The sequence below is a fragment of the Thermobia domestica genome, chromosome 13, assembly GCF_964235325.1.
Source record: "Thermobia domestica chromosome 13, izTheDome1.hap1.1, whole genome shotgun sequence".
Taxonomy (NCBI): domain Eukaryota; kingdom Metazoa; phylum Arthropoda; class Insecta; order Zygentoma; family Lepismatidae; genus Thermobia; species Thermobia domestica.
This window is the reverse complement of record NC_137466.1, coordinates 205,185,496-205,210,331: the sequence shown is the minus strand read 5'-3', so window position 1 is coordinate 205,210,331 and position 24,836 is coordinate 205,185,496. Positions and strand designations below refer to the sequence as shown.

At 35.6% G+C, this 24,836-nt stretch overlaps 1 protein-coding gene across 1 annotated transcript in view; it reads left to right on the top strand.

Annotated features, from left to right (window-relative positions):
• Positions 1-4,996: 4,996 nt before the first annotated feature.
• LOC145668965 (LHFPL tetraspan subfamily member 6 protein-like) overlaps positions 4,997-24,836 on the top strand; it is a 473,446-nt gene continuing 453,606 nt past the window's right edge. Inside the window, exon 1 of the mRNA XM_081737259.1 lies at positions 4,997-6,386. Coding sequence (XP_081593385.1) covers positions 6,285-6,386 — 102 coding nt within the window. The 5' untranslated portion in view covers positions 4,997-6,284. The remainder of the gene's footprint in view (positions 6,387-24,836) is intronic.

Here is a 24,836-nt window from a genome sequence, read left to right as displayed (position 1 = left end):
TAATTAGGAAGTTTAAGGGAATTCAATATGGATTGGCTAATTCACAGTTGGCGGGAAACTTTATTTCTCGAATAAAATCATTATTTTTGCGAAACTAACGATAGTTTTAGCAAAACTAACGTAAACTAACGATAAAGTAACGATGTGATAGAAAAAATTTTGAAATTCATTTGCGGGTGGAAACCGCGAAGTTCGCCTGCCCATTTATTTCTCGAATAAAATCGTTGTTTTTGCGAAACTAACGATAGTTTTAGTAAAACTAACGTAAACTAACGATAAACTAACGATGTGAGTTGGAATTTTATGAGAATTCAATATGGGCGGGCTAATTCACAGTTGGCGGGAAACTTTATTTCTTGAATAAAATCGTTATTTTTGCGAAACTAACGATAGTTTTACCAAAACTAACGTAAACTAGCGATAAACTAACGATATGAGTTGGAATTTTATAAGAATTCAATATGGGCGAGCTAATTCACAGTTGGCGGGAAACTTTATTTCTTGACTAAAATCGTTGTTTTTGCGAAACTAATGATAGTTTTAGCAAAACTAACGTAAACTAACGATAAACTAACGATGTGAGTTGGAATTTTATGAGAATTTAATATGGGCTGGCTAATTCACAGTTGGCGGGAAACTTTATTTCTTGAATAAAATCGTTACTTTTGCGAAACTAACGATAGTTTTAGCAAAACTAACGTAAAGTAACGATAAACTAACAATGTGAGTTGGAATTTTATGAGAATTCAATATGGGCGGGCTAATTCACAGTTGGCGGGAAACTTTATTTCTTGAATAAAATTTTTATTTTTGCGAAACTAATGATAGTTTTACCAAAACTAACGTAAACTAACGATAAACTAACGATATGAGTTGGAATTTTATGAGAATTCAATATCGGTGGGCTAATTCACAGTTGGCGAGAAACTTTATTTCTCGAATAAAATCGTTATATTTGCGAAACTAACGATAATTTTAGCAAAACTAACGTAAACTAACGATAAACTAACGATGTGATATGAAAAACTTTTAAAATTCGTTTGTGGGCGGGGAACCGTGAAGTTAGCCTGCCCATTTATTTCTCGAATAAAATCGTTATTTTTGCAAAAGTAACGATAGTTTTTGTAAAACTAACGTAAACTAACGATAAACTAACGATGTGAGTTGGAATTTTATGAGAATTCAATATGGACGGGCTAATTCACAGTTGGCGGGAAACTTTATTTCTCGAATAAAATCGTTATTTTTGCGAAACTAACGATAGTTTTAGCAAAACTAACGTAAACTAACGATAAACTAACGATGTGATATGAAAAACTTTTGAAATTCGTTTGTGGGCGGGGAACCGTGAAGTTGGTCTGCCCATTTATTTCTCAAATAAAATCGTTATTTTTGCAAAACTAACGATAATTTGAGCAAAACTAACGTAAACTAACGATAAACTAACGATGCAGATTTAAAAAAGAAAAATTCGTTAGGTGGGCGGGACAACTTCACAGACGTCAATCTCCCATGTGATTTAATACTGGCGATGGATCTTTGAACCATTGGTGATGTCATGACTGTTTACATACTTGTTTTGCTCAACTTTTGTCAGAACATCATCCGCTTCTTCTGTGATTGATCGCCTACTGTGAAAAGCATCTTGAACATGAAAATTTCCAGAACAAAAGGACTGTTTTACTTATTTCTGTACCCATGTTTCCTATTTGAAGTCTGCTATAATATCTGCAGCCTACCAACAACGAATTTATAGGGAGTCATGATCACGATGGCACATTGATAGAGCGTTTACATCTGCTTTCAAGGGTCGGATGAGATACTTCAACCAACCAAATTTTCGTCTTTTGGTGGGTCTTATCAAATTTAACACCCCCTCCTCTTTTTTCTTCCACTACAACTTATTTTATAACGCATCCTCCAACAATATTCTAACCAGTGTATTTTGCTACTTGCAGTTACATACACTATTTCTATTCATTTTCATAGTATACCGTCCAACATTGTTAGTTTTATCAATTCCTCGCGGAATCCCCAATTCGGATAGTTTTAATCGTTTTCACGCCGTTTCTTAATTTTCATATTTGTTTTCCACTTACAACCAGGGGTAAAAGTGAGGGGAAACGCGGGGAACGTCATTACCCACTTCCAAAAAATATCTATTGCGTCCCACCACTTCGTAAAAAATTACCATAAGCAAAAATAGGCACGAGGCACAGTATGACGTCATACGTCCCCCACCTTATTACATTCACTTTTACCCCTACTCACAACAATACTCCACTCAAAATATTTAGATGTTTCTTCGTCAACAGTTCAAACATGCGCCCACTAGTTGTCGTTCATAACTCATACATTTACTAATATTTCTACGTAGATACACTAGTCATTGGTTTTAATTATTACCTTCAATGTTTATAGATAGTCCGGTTTCCGGTGGATGAGCAGTGAAATTTCAACTATTACAGTAGTTTGGATTAGGAATGGCCATTTCGCAAAAATAATTTTCCGGTTTCTGGAAATCACATTTTCCGTCTTCCGTTTTTCAGAAAATTTTTCCTTCTTCCGATTTTCCGGAAAATTTTTCGTCTTCCGATTTTCCGGAAAATTTTCCGTCTCGTTTTTCCGGAAAATTTTCCGTCTTCCGATTTTCCGGAAAATTTTCCGTTTTCCGTTTTTTCTTGTTTCCCAAAAAAATATTTTCCGTTTTCCGTTTTTCCGGAAAATGTGACCATCCTAGTTTGGATTCCACCTTAAATTGATTTCATGTCTCATATAGCCTCGATGTTCAAAAGGAATGGCTAGAGGCTAATGTTGTACTCGAGAATAGAAACATGACAATTCTCATCTTATTTTCAGGATAATAATCGAGATGAAATTTTTAAGTTTAACGTCCCATGTTGGCGCCCATTAGGGGTTGCGCACGAGACGAGTCGAGACAGGATTTTCCTGACAAAATTCGAGTCGAGACACGGGTCTTCCAATAGAGAAATATACATTTTTCGAGTCGAGACATCACTTTTACAGCACATTTTCGAGACGAGACAGACACATATCTTGTCTCGTGCGCATCTCTAGACGCCCTTTAGGAAGACGGAAGATTAAATAAAACAATTGAATGATGATAGAAGAACTGGTAGAATGAGAAATTGGGAGGAAACGGGAGTACCCCGAGAAAAAACACAGACACGGTGTTGTCCACCACGAATCTACTTGTCTGGGGACCAATCCAGGGTCTCCACTCCCAAGAGGTAAGCGCTCTACCGCTGAGCCAGAATGTTCGTCTCTATAACCGAGACGAGACGAAAATTTCTCGAATCCTCTGGACAACACTAGTTCACCAAGCTCTCAGATCCGAAACACTGCTTAATTGTTACCGGTACACGATTCACACTATAAAATCTGCAAATTGATAAAGTTATTACAGGAACACAATGAAGAGCATCTATCAACGTTTAAGGATAGTCAAGTTATCACACAATATACTTCAACGATAAAATATGGTTTAAATTTTCTACGCTCGCCAGGGATTTGATCGAAATCGTAGAGCCTCAAATTGGGGGCCATAGTGACCTATCTAATTGTCACACAGTCATAATTGATACATCATTGACAATCTTAAGGAAATAAAAATTCCACGACGTAACTAACATTTGTGCAATTCTCGCCACATTCGTAGAAGAACAAGAAGAAGGAACAAAATGTCCTAAAAATTTGAGAAAATAAAATGTGAGAAGCCCTTGCAATCCTTGCAGTCATCCTACGTTGACAAAATTATGCTAATGTGTAGGCAATAGATTCATGACAATAATATTTTAAAATACCCCTAAAGAAACCTGATGCAAAAAAAGCAAAAATACAAAATTTACCCTCTCCCCTCTGCCGTGGTACTTTCCACATACATAAAATGCATATCAGTGGAAAGCTCCATTCCTTAGGAATACATTGATACCAAAATTAACTTTCTAATTTAATTAGGGCCCGAGTTATTGAAGTTTGAAGCCTTGATACAGCATTTGCGTCAATCGGCGTTTAAAGGGCGTTTAAATGTTATTATATCATACCCTACGCATACCTCTTGAAACCCCTGGTATATTCTAAATGAAATTAAGAGAGAAATTAGAACATACATTTTGTACAAAAACGAGTCGAGAAAATTTTCGAGACGAGACTAGAACGGCTTTTTCGAGAATTGGGACGAGAGAAGAAAGAATTCTTACAGAATCGAGACGAAATTTCTATAGAAAAAAAAATATGGGACGAGACGAGAAACATTTTATTTCGTTGGCAAAACTACTAGCGGCGTGTTCCCCAAGGAAATTACATCAGTAAATATCCAAGTTTTATCCTCTAAAACCAACGGAAGAAAATTTCTCTAATATATCTAATTTATGTATATAACAATTAATATAGTAGTTGTTTGGACTGCAATTAAGCACTTGAAAGTATTTTATCTAACACTAGGTTAATATTCGATTCACGCTTCGCTTTCGGAGATTAACTGCAAGGCGAATACACTTAGCCCGACTACTTCTTATCAAAATGTATGATCTTCCATAATCAAAACATGAATGGTTTCTCTCACATAAGACTTCCGAGAATTTTTATACCACCTATGTCTTATACTTCGAGAATTCTTTAGTGGACGCCATATCTTGCCTAAGGTCACCCATCTGTTGTAGTCGGCTGCAGTTCGTCCTGCCTCTTATTATAAAACTATCGGATCTTCTTTTTAGCATTTTACTCGTCTCCTTTTTGTTTTGTTTTATTTTGCCAGGAGATAAAGGAGAAAATAACTGATCCAGAAGGGGGAAGATCTTAGCCGGAGAGAAAGAAAAAAAAACTATCAACGTAGTCTGTCTTGCGACTACTACTGTGGTTGACTTGATAGCATACTTCTTTTTTTATTTGGTAACACATGTTAACTCCCCCGTGCGGCAATGTATAGGAACTAAAGCCCTGCAGCCGGTCAGCCTTTGCCGGAGAACTCGTTACGCGATTCATCAGTTGCGTACGAGACTTTGGCGTGGAAGGTGGTGCTTGAAGTTGTCCGCGTTAACCGCTAGACGGTGTGCTCGTCGCGATTAACTCAAAAACGTTTTTGACGTGCGAGTGTGCCCATCAAGATTATTGTGTTAATAACAAATGTTTTAATGTGTTCTTGTTGTTCTTCAACATAGAATATTAACCCACAAATCTTGACAAATGATATAAATTGATAAACTTCTTTTGTTGAAACAAGAAACAACAAAATTACGATATTTCAATTTCCGGCTGCTGTCAAGGTGAATACATGTGCTTTTAGTATATATATTATCTGTATTCATTCTTTACGAAAAGCTTGAAGTGCTCTATAAAGTGCAAAAGTTTTTAAAGATTGCGTGTCCCGTCCAGGGATATGTAGCCACAGATACAGAAAGAAAAGAAAAAATCTTGATTCTCGTGAAGACAAACCCAACACGCAAGCTGTAAATTATTTCTCAACTTTGCCAAACAAATATCTCCCCGCGCTCTCTCTCTCTACTTTAAAAGAAAAATGGACAAAAAAGGATTTTGTAAAATTTAGTAGTGTCAAGACTGCATAATTACAGCAGCGTTATCTTCTTAGACTGACAATTTACTTTTTTTTTTTTTAAAAAAAAAGTAGAAAGTGCTTGCTTTTAGGTAACTTAGAACAAAGTGAATTGTTTGATGGAAACAAATCGGAGACGTCAGTGTACATCACGAAATCACCAAATGCTTCTCTTTATGGTTGACAAAGCAGCCGTTACAGAAGAAGGTTAACACAAAGTGGGGAAAGACTTGTAGTGATCGCCTGTCTCGTTTCTTTGTTTTTATTATTATTTTCTTTATTTTGTTTTTGTTTTATTTTGTTTTATTCGTCAGTAACTTCCGTGTTGGAGTGTAAGTCAAGTTTGGGTCCTGTCTCGTGCTGTGTGCTTTTTTTTATTTTTATTTTTATTTTTACTTTATTTTATCTCAGTAAAGTAAGTGTAAACAAAGTTTGTACGTGAATTTATGCCTCTTCAAGTTTCTGGAGGGCACTAAAAACAGTTTTGTAAGAACGTTGATATAATACAATTTTCTTTTATTTTTTGTGTGTGAATTTGCGTGTGTATGTGATTTTTTTTTAAAGAACGCGTGTTCCAGAGTCTTCCAGGAAAAAGGAAAAAAAATTATTTCGTTTATTTATTAATTTTTATGGTCTTCCTTGTGAAGGAAATAAAAATCAACGGAATCAAAGTAGTGTTGTGATCATCTGTTCTTTTTTTTTTTTTACAATTATGGCTACCTCCCTGACAGGTGTTGGTGTGTTTTGGGCGTGTTTATCTCTGGCCGCCGCTCTCCTCTGCTGTTCAGGATTTTACCTGCCCTTCTGGATTCAGGTAAGTGGACAGGTGGCTGCCGATGCTCTGTTTTTTTTTTTTTTCATGTCTTTGCTTTCCTTTTTTTTTAATGAAAACTTTGACCTTGAAATCAGTTTTGCTTTTTGGCAGTAAAACGGATTTTTATATTCCTTTAAAAGTATATATTGTCAGTTTAGTGTTCAAAATATGTAATAGTTTGCAGGCATTACGGTTGATAAATTAATGTGAAATCTATACAACACAAAAATGATTGTTATTGACATATTATGTTTAAGATGGTGTTAAAAACTAGAAGAATTTTGTGTAAAAACATTGCACGTGAAGATACATATCCTCCCCTTTTCCCAACAGGAAGCAGTTGTCATTCGTTCGCATATATTAACGTGCTGGAGTGCGAATTTTCAATTTGTTCTCCTGAAAACTTGTGTCGTCTTGCTATTAAAGTTTAAGTTTATTTTACGGGTTTCAAGATACCTTACAATACAACGCGACGAAAAATAACAAAAATAGGACCGTCGGCTGAAATAATGCACTGACGGGCAAACTACGGTTCACGAGCCAGGTGTGGCCCCCTCGAATGGTTCTATCCGGCAGGCGACATGATTCCAAATCTAATGAATTTTACTTCTGAAAGTCAGTACTTCCCATTCGAAGTAAATTACGAGAAAGTTCTACAAATTCATTCATAATTTCATGTACCACATTTGTATTCATGATCTTTCAATCCCCAATAGAGTTTAGTATTGAAATATTTTTATAAACTTGTCACTGTTGATTTTAATAAATTATATTGGCCCGCTTAAAGTTCTTTTCTTTGACTCGCTCCTAAAAAAAAAAAAAAAATGCCCATCACTTATCTAAAGCACTCGCAAGCAGAATGATTGTCACGGGTTCAAATCCCGCTAAATGTATAGGTGTCCTGTATTGTATTTTAATGAAAAAATAAATGAAGTCTTTTTAAGCTTTACGTCCCACAGTTATGGCATTTAGGCTAAAGGAGACGCTGATGATGAGAAATAAATGAAATGGCGGAATTAAATGAGTAGGAGAAAACGGGAGAACTCCGAGAAAACCCACGGAACCACAGTCCACCATAAAGGTGTTGAGGCGTCTAGAGGTGTTGGAAACGAAAGACACTATAATAACATACATAGATCATAAAAAGTGTATTCTTCAAATGGAACGAGTCATACAAATATTTTCTTTCTTCTTCTTCTTTTAATAAACAAAGTGTAAAAAAAAAAAAAAACTTTCTCTTGCTTTCTACTGTGCGAGTAAGTGCAAAGTAGTAAACAAATTCACACTTTCATTTATGGTTCAAACATACTCATAAAGACTAGCATGAAGTGTAAATTGATTTGTTTATTTCCTGCAATATTGTTTATTCATTTCTCCAACAGATGTTTCCTTCTGACTGTTATTGTACATTGCAGTTCAACGAGCTTTATAAATATTATTTAATAAGTAAAGTAATTTGCAATATTTACGCGTATTTTTTTATTTTACTGAAAAGGTAGATAACAGACATTCAGCTGAATTATAACGTTCTTTAATCATGTATTTGCATAAATATTCTTTACTTTATATAATATTTATTAATATCTTACATTTTCATGTTATTAAGTAAAGCACTTTCTTCATTTTGCAGAATGATGAATGTAAATATTTCTGTTTTTCCTGAAGTAAAAAAAAAAAGTATATTTAATTTTTGGAGATTGAGTATTAATTTCAGCTTCGTCGAATGGTTAAAGTCAGTCAATTTTATTGAGTTGAGTTGATTTTGAGTTTAACGTCCCGTTCAGCAGCGACGCTATATGAAACGTGGACCTACTGATTAACGTGGAATCCGAACCACCTGAGCTCCCGCCGGGAATCGAAGCCGGGTCTCCCACGCCAAAGGCGCGTACGCTAACCGCTTAGCCACGGAGGAGCTCCAGTCAATTTTATTGTTTAGTAATTTTACCTACCGGTTTCTAATAGATTGTAATAAATTCTATAATACAATTATAGAGTTTATTAGAAACCCATTTACAAATTATTTACTTGTTAGGAATTAAAATTTACTGATCTGAACTACCTAACGGATTTTAAATTAACGTCACATTTCCGAAACTTAAACACCAGCGTCAATCTCACCAGAGACGTACATGTCCCTCTAATATTTGTAAAACGATTTTCGATCCCCCAATATTTCAAGTATCTTAGGTCAACTATAACCCAAAATAGGTTCGACCATGTATCAATTTGCTACTTTGCTAACAATATTAGACAAAGTTTGTATGAAAAAAGTAACACAAAAAAAAAAATTCCGATTGTGAAAAAAGGCAGGCAATTTTTGGCCCTATTAAGATGAAGGTGGAGTAAACTGTAAAGTAACAAATATGTTTTTTAAAAAAAGCGAGAAGTAAAGCGAGTTTAGTATAGTTAAAAATTATAATTTTCGACTAACTTTTTATCTATAGACTCCATTGTTGAGCCTCGTTTACATTAGTTGTATGCTTGTAGGCCTAAAACCTGTTTTCAAAACTTTATTCACACTAAATTTTATCATTTTGTTTTTGACATACACTTGGTATCATTTAAGTTTAACTAAAATCGTAAAACAAAGTTGAATTTTACTGTTAGATTAAACAAACAAACAAACTGTAAAGTGTATTTGTGTTCTTTAGTAGCATAGTTTCAAAATAAATAAAGTAAAAATAAAAAAACAAAAAATTAAGTTTTTGTTTGCTTTTTACGGCAAAAATGCTTCAAAATAACGCATTTTTGAAGACTCTTGTTTAAATTTTCCAGGTTAGGACTCCGGACCCTCCACTTTACTAAAGGCATTAAGTACATTCTTGTTCTTCTCGGTACTCTGCCCTTCCCCAAGTTTATGGGCTGCCGACGCCAATGGAGTTAAATATGATATTTAATTGTAAAAGGTCCAAATGTTATAAAGAGATCTTATTAAGCGGAACAAAATGGCATTTTTGAGGGCAAACTCTCATGCGTAGTTTTCGAGAAAAACTCATTTTATGGCGCTAAAATAATGCCATTCGTGACCAATAAACAGAACATCAAGCACGTATTATTCATTAGGGTGAAACTCTATGGCAGGACATACTATGGTTAATGGGATACACTAGCTTAAAGTTTATAATTAGCTTTTTTTAAATTTTAATTTTAAATATTTTTTTTAAATTAACGTTGTAGGCATTTCTGGTAATAACTATAGGAATACCTGTAGACAGTACTCACTACTATTACACTGAGAAAAATCCGTTCTCCAGACAGCGGTATACTGTACAAAAATACGGAATTCTCTTGCTTACTACAGAAATCAGTACGGAGCATACGTTATTCTTAGGTATATGCTGCATACACACTGTCCTTAGATGTTACATAATACCGTTGCAGGATGCCTGACATCTAACAGCTTTCCGTATATCACATGCATATATTTATGTTACATTCGTCAGCTATATGTTATATACGTCCATTTGCATGTGAGATCCTGACCGTCTATATTGTTTCATACGGAAAGTGTGTATAGGTTTAACACTTATACGGAAAGTAATGTAAAACATGCGTTTTCAGTTATACGTCTGATGTAAGTCCGAAAACTACAGGAATTACGCATGTAACCTACCTTTTTAAGTACGCCACCTACATTTTTTTCTCAGGGTAATGAAATATAATAATTGAAAATTATTATTCATGCCTGCGAACTGAAATGTTTGGTTTATGGCATAAAGTGAAGCAGCTTTTCTAACACCCAGACTCAACTAAAACCAACCACTGAATGTTTAAACGAGGTGCTTTGACCGACTCCCTTGAACTCCTCACCACTACATCATGAGGACTCTTCTTCACTCGCTGCAGCCGAGAGTTGCATCGATACCTACAAAATCAAAACAAAATAATTATCACAGGACAAAGTAGCCATAGGCTAGATATCCATCCTCCCTCCCCCTTACAAGGGGAAGGAAAACCGACGACCTTTCATTTCATTTTACCTAATATCTTGGTGCTGATTTCAAAGTTCCTGACCATTTTCCTGCACCACATAAGGATCTTCTACAGTCTACAGGTGAAATATTCAATGGCCTATTGACTTGTAATAAACATTCAGTATCAATCACGGTTTCAAAAGTATGTAACACTTATTACTAATAATAAACTGTAATGAAAAGAGGTATAACACGTTCAAAGAATCTTGTAGATACTTGAAACTTACTAAATACAAGTTATCGGCTCCGTCTTTTAGTCTGAAACGTCCTCCATGTTGACCAGCGTTTGTTGTCTTCAAGCGGGTTATATTGCACTACGTACCAACAGTAATCTGCCATCATCTGCGACTCTGATACTTAATTTTCCATCCCTTTAACGTCTTGGTGAGATCCCTTTCCCTGTTCTTCGTTCAGTGCATCTCAATTTAGACGAAAGTAGCCAAGGTGAGAGTGGACGAATTGTAACTTCAAACTTACGCGACACACCAGTGATTTTTGAAATATATTTTTACAATCTGTTCCTATGAATCATGTATAACATTGTATAAGAAAATTTGTTGACAATATCGATAAACAAGTCCCATACCTGACGCTTCACGTCGTTTATGATATTTCTGAACGAAGAATATTTTATGAGTTTGTGAATGTATGGGCTATCAAATATATCCTTAATTTTTGCATTGGACATCAGGGAAATGATTGCACTAGATACTAAGAACAACACTTTGAGAAGTTACTTCATTCTCCCTAATTTAATATGTGAAAGAGATAACATAACATTCTGACAGTTAATTAATGATGAATGCACTATATTCTTCATTCCCGGTACTGAAGCGTTTCTTTTGTGTCTGTTTCAAGCCATGCAGTGTCTTTCATATGCTCTAATGTTTTATTTGCACAGAAGGTGTGGGTGTTCAGTGTATCATTCTTGTGGGCTCAATAAAACCCCACACATCTTCAGATCACAGAACACATGCCACTTATGTTAATTGAATATTGTATTCTAATATAATAGACAAAGTCTCATAGGTTTTTTGAAAGATGTTGATTGAGCTATTGGTAGAGAGGCATTTTGGTTTCCATTCTGCAGAAGACTTCCGGAATTCCATTATGTAGGTCCTTTTTGCTTGAACTGAAAAACTCACGTCAGTCTTTCGGTTCATAGACTGTTTCTAAGCAACCAATCAAACCCTCAGATTTGCATATATATAAAAAATAAAACTGTTCCGATTGTTCACGCATCATCTTCTGATTCCACAAAAAGCTTCAGTAGTTGTTACTGTGAACAGAACTTTTGCGTAGTTCCTATGAAACAAACGGGTAGTGATTTTTTTGCCCCTAAACACTGCTTTTAATAGTTCAGTGAAAGGTAGTCAAGAGGATAATTCCTAGGTTAAATAGAAAGGGTTAGGTGAGAATCATAGCATATTCAGGCTCGCCCCATATGCAGCTTAAAGACTTAACAGTGAAGACAGAACACTTCTGATGATCGTAAGTGTATAAGTTCAAGAGCTAGAGGACAGTTCATGATCTTGGTGAGATCTGTTAATGACTAGAGTAGTAGGAAAGAAAATTTATATTTTTGTAATTATCATAAATATTCCGCCATTATTGGTAGGTCACTTGTTGCAACTGAGAAGCTCTGTATTACAGTCTGCAGCGAACATCTTCATTTTGATGTTGTTGACTATCCGTTTTAATAGCGTTCATCATTTCTGGATTTTTTTTTATTATTCCCTGTTTTTCCTTTTATCATAACTTCTATCATATCCCTTAGGATACAATTTCTTCACCCCTCACTATTCTTAACGCTTCCTAATTGGTTTTCCGTTCATCTCCATATCCTCATTTCTAAAATTTTAGGTTTTAATACGTCACTTTTATGCAATAATTCTAACATTCTTGCCTTCTTAATAGAAAAGGCGATGTCTTTTGATTTTTGTCTGCACAATTGAATTCTGTGAAGTTATCGTTGTTGTGTTAAAAAAAATGTCCCTTACCACAGCTGTCCAAAAATAAAGATAAGAACTAAATGTAAAAAAAATATTTTTAATAAAAAAATAACGAATAAAATTTTATTTATATATTTCGAGAAACAATAGGTAAATGCCTAATCACAGTTTTCCATAATTGTTTGATGATACACTTTAAAATACACATAAAATAACATGATAGTACGATACACGTTTTATACTTTAAAATGCATATAGCACGATATACAACTTATTTATTTAAACTAAAGTTACGTCTATAACTAAAACTATGTATATCTGGGTGTCCTTGTGACATCTTATTATACAATATACACATATTTCTGACAGGCAAATACATCCAATGCATTAGTCCTTTGCACTGAGAGATGGAATATGCCATTATGGGGTCTCGTTGCTCTATATGGGACGTGAATTTTGATTTCTGATAGCAAATATTCTGAATCTATTGCACCATGAATTATTTTATGTTTAAGAAAGATAAAATGAAATGAATTCACCTGCTTTCAAGTGATTGTAATGGATATTTGCTACGAAAATCTTCGTACTTCTCAAATTTCGGACATATACCTGTTTCTTTGTAAGTCAAAAAGAGCACAATTCATTTTGAATGTTTTCGGTTTTGTTTATATAGGCCTACTTCTTACTATTAGAACCCCATATTATCGTTGCATATTCCATTTTAGGCTTTACATAAACAGTGTATAGTGTTTTGAGGACATTACTGTTAGGAGAAAACGCTTCCGAATCTCATCACAAAGCCAAGGTTCCTAAAGGCCTCACCAGTTACTCTGTTGACATGAATATCGAATGATAATTTTGATATCCTACCAAGTTACATGTCAATGTTTCTGCCAGGGCCGTAACTAGTGGGGGGCAGGGAGGACAACTGTCCCCCAGATAAGCCGCCCGCCATTCGAGAGGGGTCCACTTTAAGACAAAATTTTCTTACTCCATATACGCTACGAACATGAAATTATAAATGAAGCATCAAACAGGTTCACTACATTACATAAATAAAACAGCACACAAAAGGTAAATAAAACAAAAATGAGTCGTAGGCCCATTTCAGTAAAAAATGTCTAATATTAGCGGTCCTACAAATAATATTTATTCATATAGCTTTGAGATTTGTCAATATTGTCTCCTTAATTCATTCGTCATGTATGGTACGGACCCAGGGGCGTAACTAACGGCCCCACAGATCTTGCAGTGCAGAAAAGCCCACAGGTTCCGGGGAGCCCAGAAAGAGTAAGAGAAAGATGGAAAGAAGGGGACTATTTTTGAGTTTTGAGAGAGGGCCCGCGAATATTTGCGGGAGGACTCAAATATTAATGCTTGCTCCCCCCCCCCGAAGATAGAATCTAAGTTACGACGCTGGTTTCTGCCCCATAGAATACAATATTCCACACAAAAAGTATTTTCCCAATAATTTTTATTTGCTTATTTATTTATTTATTTTAATTATGAAATACTCAGGACTTTACATACGTTGCAACATGTATACTGATCTTTGGCCTTTCTTTGAAAAATGAAATCAATCATACATGGTAAATTCTAGTTTCGATGAAGTCAAGCGAAAGCAATCTTTTGTCTGGTTCTTCTCAATTTTTGTTTCCTTTTGTTTACGTGTTCATGAAGTGAGAAAGAAGAAACGTACTTCTTTTAATGGGCATTCTTTCAAGGTCATATAACAACCAGTTATGGGGCTAGGTTATTGTAGCTTCTACCATATATTTTTCTTCTGAGACCAAAGGAACCCATTATCTCCATGTCTCAACACAAAACTCCAGCACAAAGGACGGACGAAGTCCATCCATATCCAGGGCTACTGATATCATCATCCAGATTCCATTTGGAATAAATAAAACCTGTTCTTTTACTTTGAATAATTCTTCTGTTTCGTTAGATCTACATAATGTTCTCTCTCTGTACGGTTTTATTTCCATATGCATTCTTGACATAACCCAGGGAGCTTCTTGATTATGAATCACAATGGATATGATACAAGCAACTTCCATTCGAAAGAAGTAATATGCTATGTGTTTTGATGGTGATGTTTTTCATTTGTGGACAATTGGGGGCTCTGTACCATTTCCTGCACTAAACTGTAAATATTGACTCTAACATACTGAATGGTATCTGCAATAATATTGAATTTACTCGTTTACCCTTATTTTACTTGGGTTAGTAATCTTTTTATTCGCTTCATGTAGCTTTCCATTATTTTTTTTATCCTGAGCCAAACTTTTCATTTTCCTGTAATTTTTCTTCCTTACATATCGTACTATTGTTTAACACAGCCTTCCACCGTTCCCTATTCTGAGCTAGTCTTTTCATTTCCATGTACTTTTTCTTCCCTACATCTTGTAATATTATTTGACGCAACTTTCCACTCTTCCCTATGCTGAGCTAGACTTTTCAATCCACGTACTTTTTCTTCACTACATCTTGTAATATTGTTTGACGCAACTTTCCACTCTTTCCTATGCCGAGCTAGACTTTTCATTTCCATATACTTTTTCTTCCCTACATCTTGTAGTATTGCTTGACGCAACTTTCCACTCTTCCCTATGCTGAGCTAGATTTTTCATTTCCATATACTTTATCTTCCCTAGATCTTGTAGTATTGCTTAACGCAACTTTCCACTCTTCCCTATGCTGAACTAGACTTTTCATTTCCATATACTTTTTCTTCCCTACATCTTGTAGTATTGCTTGACGCAACTTTCCACTCTTCCCTATTCCGAGCTAGACTTTTCAATCCATATACTTTTTCTTCCCTACATCTTGTAGTATTGTTTGACGCAACTTTCCACTCTTCCCTATGCTGAGCTAGACTTTTCAATCCATATACTTTTTCTTCCCTACATCTTGTAGTATTGCTTGACGCAACTTTCCACTCTTCCCTATTCCGAGCTAGACTTTTCAATCCATATACTTTTTCTTCCCTACATCTTGTAGTATTGTTTGACGCAACTTTCCACTCTTCCCTATGCTGAGCTAGACTTTTCATTCCCGTGTATTTTTCTTCCTTATGTCTTGTGCTATTTGATCGGCTTATTTCAATCGTTGCCTTCCTTTGCGTAGCTTTCCCTCTTCCACTCACTCCATAGCAAATAGCATAGTCCATTTATGTATCACAATGTGTCTAATCATTCTATTACTTCTTTTCGATATAGTCATTAGCATACTTCTCTTTTCTCCTACTATCTCTTACAAGCTTTCATTTGAAACCTATCCAATTTACAACAGCATTCTTCTGCAATACCACTTCTGAAGGACACGAATGGTTGTTCTTTTCCTATTGTTCATACCACATCCATACAACACCATATTCTTTGTGTATATTTCTATCAGCCTTTTCTTCAGTTTTATATCGTTTATGAATAGAAGTTCTCGTTTTTCTTGAAATGCCTTCTTCGCCTGGGCTAATATAAGTTTCGTAACTTATCCGCATCCATTATTATTGTTATTTTAGTCTTAAATAAAATAATTCCCCCAGATGATCTTCATTTTTCTTCTTTTTCTTCAATATCTCAGAAGTTTTGTTTCGCTCTTCTTGGTTGATCTTTGCGTTGAATTTTCTGCTAAACACCTGTTGCATATGATCACACTGTTATGTAATTTCACCTACATTTCAAGAGAGAAGAACTCCATATCAGTTGCCCCTTTACAACATATGCTTATTTAAGTTTACGGTACAACCACCAGCAAAAGTGTTGTTTATGGTAAGAGAGACGATGATTAAGGCAAGTGAATGATAGTGGAAGAATTAGTGGAATGAAAATGTTGAAAGAAATGGAAGTACCCCGAGAAAACACACGAACACGATATTGTCCACCACAAACTTAATTGGTCGGAGATCGAACCACTTACCCTACATACTAGAGATAAGCACTTTACCGCTGCTCCACAGTGACCATCAAACAGAATTCAAAAACTCACTCTCGTTGAAGATTGATTGTGTGGAGCTGTTGAGTTGAGTTGAGTTTAACGTCCCGTTCAGCAGCGAGGCCATATGAGACGTGTACCTACTGATCGGTACGTGGAATCCGAACCACATAAGCTCCCGCCGGGAATCGAACCCGGGCCTCCCACGCCAAAGGCGCGTACGCTAACCGCTTAGCCACGGAGGAGCTCGGATTGTGTGGAACATTGAGAATACATACTTACGTTACAATGTTATAAGGTTTCAGGGGCGGATCCAGAACGGACTTCTGGGGGGGCGGTGAGTTGTAATACTGCTACTTAGAGCTACTTTTAAGAGCTCCAATCTCTGAGATGGGGTTTATTTATATATAAAATAAGAAAGTTTCCTCTTCTGGGGGGCGGGCTATCGCCCCGATTGCCCCTCCCCCTGGATCCGCCCCTGTAAGATTCACTAGTATGATCCTACTAATAGATCTAATACTAATAGACAAAAAGTTATATTAAGGTAAATTACAACAATAATACCCCAAAATAACGCAAGGATATGTTTCTGTCAACTAGGAAACTCACATATCTAGTTATCAAAGCTTCTACACTGTAAAAAATTTCATAGGTAAATTTACAAAAAAAAAAGGTGGCAATCTGTTTGCAACTCCTCTATGTAAATCACTTTATATCTATAAAGTAAAATTACTGATATGAAATGGTGTAAAATTACTTTTTTATCAATAAAAATATCACACTTTTTTTAAATTTAGTATAAATTTCTAAAAAAAATCCAGCAAATTTTGTAATTTAATCTAAGGAAATGTATATCAACATACGAAATGAAGGGTAAATGATTTTACATTGATGTTTGGCAATTTAATTACAATTTTTTTTTCAGTGTACCGAAAATAATTTTACCATTAAAATACCGTACCGCACCCCTCACAACACATTGCGTCTACGGTACGTCTAAAGTTCGCTTTATGTTTCTGAATATCGAATTTCTAACAGGAAATCAAATAGATAATTTAGAAATACAGGACGGATATCTTTTAGATTGCTGGAATACTTTTAAAACAATCACTCTTTGTCTAACATGAATAACAGGAAGGGCTTATAACACCCTCCCCTCCCATTCGTCATAATCAGGGGGAAATTATGTCAAAGGGAGTGGTGACACATCCAAAACAACAAGACCGGATATTGAATGTATGCTTTTGTAACGTTGTATTAACAGTGCATTATGCGAGGAATGGGGCGTAACTTCCAATATCCTAAAAGGACATGAATCACTTGAGCAGTCAACTCCACTTGTAGCAAAGTGAAGACAAGCTGAGTCAGATTACCAGATGGACAAAGAGAAAAGAGAAAAGAGAAAAGAAACAAGAAAAGGCCGAAGAGGTTAATGAATGTAACCAAAGTAGTTGTAAGTTGTCTGATCAACCAAACTTGCCTAGTCAAGTTCATTAGAATACAGGAATCTTCAGGTAGGCAGACTCATGTGCTGTGCATATCTATCATACGTAAAGGCGGGAGAAATAGCTTAAGAGCAGGTGTGATTCTGAGAAGTTAAAAGAAAAGTGTTTAAAAGAGTCAACGCATACAAAGGCAGTTGACTTCCAGAGATGTGTATATACATGCTAAGTGTCTGTTAGCAATTATCAGACACATTTAATGCTAATAACTGAGAAATCGTATTCTTTTGCTACCATTTGAAAGTCTCAATTCTTTCGTTGACATAATATACGTTTACCCTTTTAAAATCCTACCTTTTTTAGGTAAATTATAATTTCAATTGAACAGGTGCTGCTTCATTACTGTTTGTCGTAAGATCATGGTTCATACTTCATTTTTTTTTTTTTTTTCACAAAGAGCAACCTTTCAAACGGTAACATTGACATTTCCCTATTATGTGCCTAAGGCGAGAAATTTTGAGAGATATCAGGATTTTTCTTAGATTTTTTCAAATTTTGAGCCTCCTGGCCCCTCTGTGTTAATGTACAGATCTCAAAATCAACTGAAAAATACTAGAGGGTATACTGAATGCGTGTACAAAATTTCAAGCTTCTATCTTGAATAGTAAGGACAAGAAAATATTTACAAATGAGCTTAGAGCATCTCCACAATGCCCCAGATGACCCGAAAAGACCCGGATGTAATATAAAAATTTCCTGAGACATCCCTATTTATCCTTGGGTCATGTTTTGTACCGCATCCTCTTCAGAATAGAATAGCCTTTCAAACGGTACCACTTATATGAGCCTATCATGTCCCTGAGGCGGGAAAAATTCAGGGAAATAGGGAATTTTGGTGGAAAAATAGTTTTTTAAAAACCTTTTTGTTCCCCCCCCCCCCCCCCACCTCTCTGTTACCACATAGATCTCAAAATCAACTGAAAAATACGTAGTGACATACTGAATGTGTGTACAAGATTTCAGGCTTCTATCTTAAAAAGTAAGGATCGGAAAAATATTTAGCAATGTGTTAAGGATATCCCAGATACCTACGCAAACAGGATCTCAGGGAAAATTTTCTTGAGACATCCCTATTTATCCTTGGGTCATAATTCATAAATTATTCTCTTTGCAATAGAACAGCCTTTCAAACAGTACCACTCACATGTCTCCATCATGTATCTGAGGCGGGAAAATCACGAAAAAGTTATATTTTGTTTAAAATTCCCTTTTTTTCTTTGTCCCCTCTGGACTCCCTCCTATGTTAACGCAGATATCTGCAAAAATCTGAAGAATACTTAGGGTTACACTGAATGTGTGTGCAAAATTTCAATCTTCTTGATGCAAAAGTAGGCCTCCAAAAATAATAAAAATAGGCCTAACGGAAAAATAAGTTGTGACGTCATCACCTTCTCTGTGTTGACGCAGAGAAACGTGAAACCATACATAACTTGTTCTACAATACCTCCGTAGTTGCAAAACACAAAAAACTCGATCTGCAAAGTTTCATTAGTACTTGTTTAATCGAGTAATGAAGATACTACCCTTTCGTAGTTATAACTAGGAAAGATCTGAAAAGGGTTAATTATTCACCGAAGTTTGTTTTCATTACAATACGAGGGCCATCCGGAAAGTGGTACCCGTTTGCGCCGCATGAAGCACTGACGACTCGGGGAGCCGCTGGGCAAGGTCAGACCGCGTCAGTGGCTTGTCTGCCTGCTCTGTGCGAGGTTGCGTGACGCTAGCAGTGCCTGTGCTCGTTTATAATGATTTAACGAATTGAGAACCCCGCCAGTTGTGAAGTGAGGGCCGTGATTAAATTTCTTAATGCACGAAACGTTCGACCTTATGAAATTCATCGCCAATTAAAGGAGGCATATGGAGACAATGTGATGGACGAGTCGTCTGTTCGGCGCTGGTGTCGCAACTTCAACCTGGGGAGGGGGAGTACTCACGACGAGGAGCGTTCAGGGAGACCATCTGTCATTACAGACGAACTGCTGAGGTCAGTAGACGAATGCGTGAGGAACGATCGGCGCGTCACAATTGATGAACTCTGTGAGCATTTTCCTAATGTGTCTCGAACAATTGTTCATGAAATTATCAAAGACCATCTGCATTATTCAAAAATCTGTGCAAGGTGGGTTCCTCGCATGCTCACAGATGAGCACAAAACCAAGCGTATGGCTGCAGCACTGACGTTTCGTGGCCGTTATTCCGATGAAGGAGACTCTTTCCTGAATTGCATCATTACAGGGGACGAAACATGGGTTTGTTATGCATTACCTGAGAGTAAACGACAGTCCATGGAATGGCATCACGCTCATTCACCAACCAAACCAAAAAAATTCAAGACTACATATCTCAATACGCTGGCGGCGGAGGACTATGACGCTGAAATACAAAAACTCGTCACACGGTATGACAAATGCCTCAGTTTGCTTGGTGAATATGTGGAGAAGTAGTGTAAAGTATGCTCTTTCCAATAAAAATGTGTATATTTGTTAATATGTACTACTGTGCCTTCATTGCACAAACGGGTGCCACTTTCCGGATGGCCATCGCATAAGTCTAACATTCTTTCTGTTACCATTTTTGTATTCTTCGCACTATATAAAGTTATCGTTCTTGTTTCATTGTTATTGTTTTAAAATCCCATTCTCTCATCACTACTTTGTATTGTAATTAACATAAAGTTCATGATGAACAAACTACCCACTTGACAGAGGATGCAATTTCCTTTCCCTCCCCCAAGTTTGAAATTTCTGTAAATAGTGTAATAACTTATCAACGAAAAATGTGAAAATCCAGGTGCTTACACTTGGAGCAGTGGAGGCTCGTAACTAAATACAGCATGATTTATGTAGCTCAGAATAAAGTAAAATTTTCTTTTAGGCTTCCAACTGTATGATTTTATGATAGTTTGTATAACTAATAGGATATTGACATGTATTGGGTTCTTGAAATATTGCAAAGAGTATTAAATTCAACGTGATTTGTACTTAATTGGATCAAAAGATCCAAAATGTTTCAATTAAAAATTTTCTTGTACGTCTTATATCAGGAGAACTGCATATAGTGTAGCCAAACTTAAACTATCATTTAACTCAGTATGATGTGCTTATTCCGTAGAAAATGCGAAAATTCGATTTCAGGGCGTTCAAAAATTTTGTGGCCGCTGATCCAAGATCCAATGTATTTCATTCAGTCAAAATTTTTCGTGTACGCCTTATGTCTGGAGAACTACATATAGTGTAGCCAAACCCAAATTATCACTTAACCCAGTATGATGTGCTTATTCCATAGAAAATACGGAACCTCGATTTAGGGGCCATTCAAAAAATTTTGTGACTTCTGATTCAAAAACTAATTATTGGCCAAAATCGCAATCTTTTGATCCATTTTTTTTATTAAGATTGTATAATTATTAAGATTGTATTAAGATTGTATTAAGATTGTATTTTTTATTAAGATTGTATTTGCGTTAATTATTAAGTTTCTATAATTTGGGCTTATTTCGGGCTCATTTGATTGTCTCTCGAGCTCGATCCGGGCTCAGTCCTAAAGTCTAAAACATATTTCGTACTCGGATCGACCCTCACATTATAAAATCACGGACCGGGACAGGTTCGGGCTAAAAATTCCGGCCCGTGCAGACCTCTAACAGTGGGACATAATAATTTGAAGCTGAAGGGAACAGATAAAAATTCGAGTTATCGACTTTCTCGAGTAATCACGATTAGAATTATGAAGGTGGGTGCAACAAAAATTCGAGATATCGAGGTTCCGTGTTCCTCATTAAAAGTAACTACGTATATAACCTCTAGAACTCGAAGTTTTGTTCATTCAATCTCCATAACTCGAAGTTTTATTCATTTAACCTCTATAACTCGAAGTTTTATTCATTCAATCTCTATAACTCGAAGTTTTATTCATTCAACCTCTATAACTCGAAGTTTTATTCTTTCAACCTCTATAACTCAGTTTTATTCATTCGAACTCTGTAACTCGATGTTTTACTTTTTAACCTCTATAACTCAGTTTTATTCATTCAACCTCTATAACTCGAAATTTTATGCTTTCAATCTCTATAACTCGAAGTTTTATTCATTCAACCTCTATAACTCGAAGTTTTATTCTTTCAACTTCTATAACTCGAAGTTTTATTTTTTCAACTTCTATAACTCGAAGTTTTATTCATTCAACCTCTATAACTCGAAGTTTTATGCTTTGAACCTCTATATAACTAGAAGTTTTATTCATTCAAACTCTATAACTCGAAGTTTTATTTATTCAACCTCTATAACTCGAAGTTTTATTCATTCAACTTCTATAACTCGAAGTTTTATTCATTCAACCTCTATAACTGGAAGTTGTGGAAGTTCTTTAAATTAAATTAGATGTTTAGTAAAAATAAAATACTAGAAATAAGTAAAACTCAAATACAATACACATTAGCAATAATGAGACCGGACCAGCAACAATGACAATTACGTAAAAGCATAGAGGTATAGCTTCGAGTTATCGAATTCGTATCGAGAGAAATTCGAATTATTGAGGTAAACTTCGACTCGTAGATGTTCGCGGATACGAAAGTACGAGTTACTGATGAAAGTACGAGGTTTTTAAATATGATTATGAAACCCTTAAAATTCGACTTATCGAGGTTGTAATTTTTATATATTCGACTGCCAGAGGTTATTTTAATATTGAGTGTTTCGGTGAGGTCAGCGGAATGTGAAAAAATCGAGTTATCGAGGTTCGAGTTATCGAATTGTATTTTGTTTTTATGTATTTTATGCTAATTTTTTGCAACCCCGTGCAAATGTACGTGCTGCACATATGGTAAAACGTCTCTGAGACTAATTATACCGTCTTTTGAGACAAACATTTCAGTAAGAATATTTTAAAAATAAATTATTTAAAAACTTGTGTTAGAAAGCCAGACAGGAAATTTAGTGTTATTTAATCAGAGTGAGCAGTTAAAGGACTGGATAATATGCAAGGGAGATCTCTGGATATGTGAACGACAGTTATCTGCGTGTACAGTATTGCCTTGAAGGCAATTAATGATGCTTCCTGTTTATTCTATGTTAACGTTTCTACGTCATTATATACCCAGAAGTGTGATGTTTACCCTTATGTTTTTTTCATTTATTTAAAAGAATTTTACCAAAAAAAAAAAAAAACTGACGTGGTTAACTGGATTAGTTGTGTTTACGTTATCCGAGACAGGCGCCCTTCGGTAACTCCCTTAATTGTCATGCTAATTTGTAATTTCCTTCATTTGCTGTATTATCGGGCACACCCACTTTCCTTCGTTGACGTCACTCGTCTAACAAATCATTGGGTCGATAGCTGTATCGTTCGATCTTATTGGAAGAGGCGACAGTAATATTAGTTAAGTAGATTTTCTTTCATAAAAAAAAAAAGCATCTAAACTGTATTACTTTCATTAATTCCATTGCCTTGAATGTAAGTTATGGAAAAAAACAAAATGAAAGGTATCCTACGTATATTTAATTTGAAAATGCAGTTTTGGATAATAGGGGACACGATGGCTTAGTGGCATGTTGCTTTGCTCTGAGGTGACGAAACCTTGGTTTGATTCTCTTACTTCTCAAAAAGTATACTTTGTGTACACAGAGAAAAATCCGTTCTCCGGACAACGGTATATTGTACGTACAAATATACGGTATTTTCTTGCTTACTATAGAAATCAGTACGGAGCATATGTTATCCGTATGCTACATAGGCACTGCCCTTAGATGTTACATCATTCCGTTGCAGGATGTCTGACATCTAACAGTTTTCCGTATATCACATACATATACTTATGTTTCCTTCGTCAGCTGTATGTTATATACGTCGATTTGTATGTGAGATCCTGACCGCTTATATTGGTTCATACGGAAAGTACGTATAGATGAAACACTTATACGGAAAGTATTATAAAACATGCGTTTTCAGTTATACGTATGCTGTACGTTTAAGTCCAAAAACTACAGTAATTACGCATGTAACTTACCTCTTTAAGTACGCCACCTACATTTTTTTCTCAGTGTAAGCTGAAGAGGAGGCGTTTAATTAGGTCCTACTAAATTATAAACACGTACACTGATTGATGTAGTTGAAATTCTAAATGCACTATACTTATTCATCTGTGTCGTTATCTATAATCTTATCTAATACTTTCTGATCTAATCTCATTCTTTATTAGACTTCCTTCCTTAATGCCTAATACACTATTAGGCACTAATACACTATTAATTCGTATTAGCTCATCATCAATCTTCAATTTAGCCTAATGTTATTATTCAAATTAACCCGTGATGTTATTGGAGCGAAGCTCGTCGTTACTCAACTTAGGCGTTCGTTTATCCGGATACTGCTCCGTTATGCCTGAACCGTTCGAAAGAGGCCCCATAACGGCGAAATTAAAATGCCGCTAATTTTACAGTAATTATATGATATCTTCAAATAGATAAAAGATAATCGAAAAGTGGAACAAGAACTCGCTAGACAATATTGTTTTACATGAGATACCGTTATCACGACTCACTTATCTGCTTTCGATTTCCAGCCATTTAGAAAATAGGCATTTATTTTCGCGTTTATAAAAATGGCTGCAAACGGAAAGCTATTAGGTCACTCGTGATAACGGTACCTCATGCAAAATAATGTTGTCTAGCGCGCTCTTGTTCCACATTTCGATTATCTTTTATCTATTTGAAGATATCGCATAATTACTGTCAAATTAGCAGTATTTTAATTTCGCAGTTATTAGGCCTCTTAACCAAATTTGACATAGTGATTTGAGACCATGTGCTGAGTGTCGTAATGGCTTACATGTCCTGATCGGACATCTCATTGAGGAATAGTCACCGAGAAACGGGATGATCACAGTCTTAAAACTTGGAAAAGTATTTGGCGCGCGAATTCTGATCGTAAACAATGGGAAATGGATTGTCAGCATTAGAAATAGGGTAAAGCCCTATTCGTTTTGTTCTGCGAACACAATTTTTCTAAACCATTATGATTTTCGCTGATATGACTAGTTCAACTGTTTGCATATCGAGTTTGTTCACGAAAACAATTGATACACTAAAA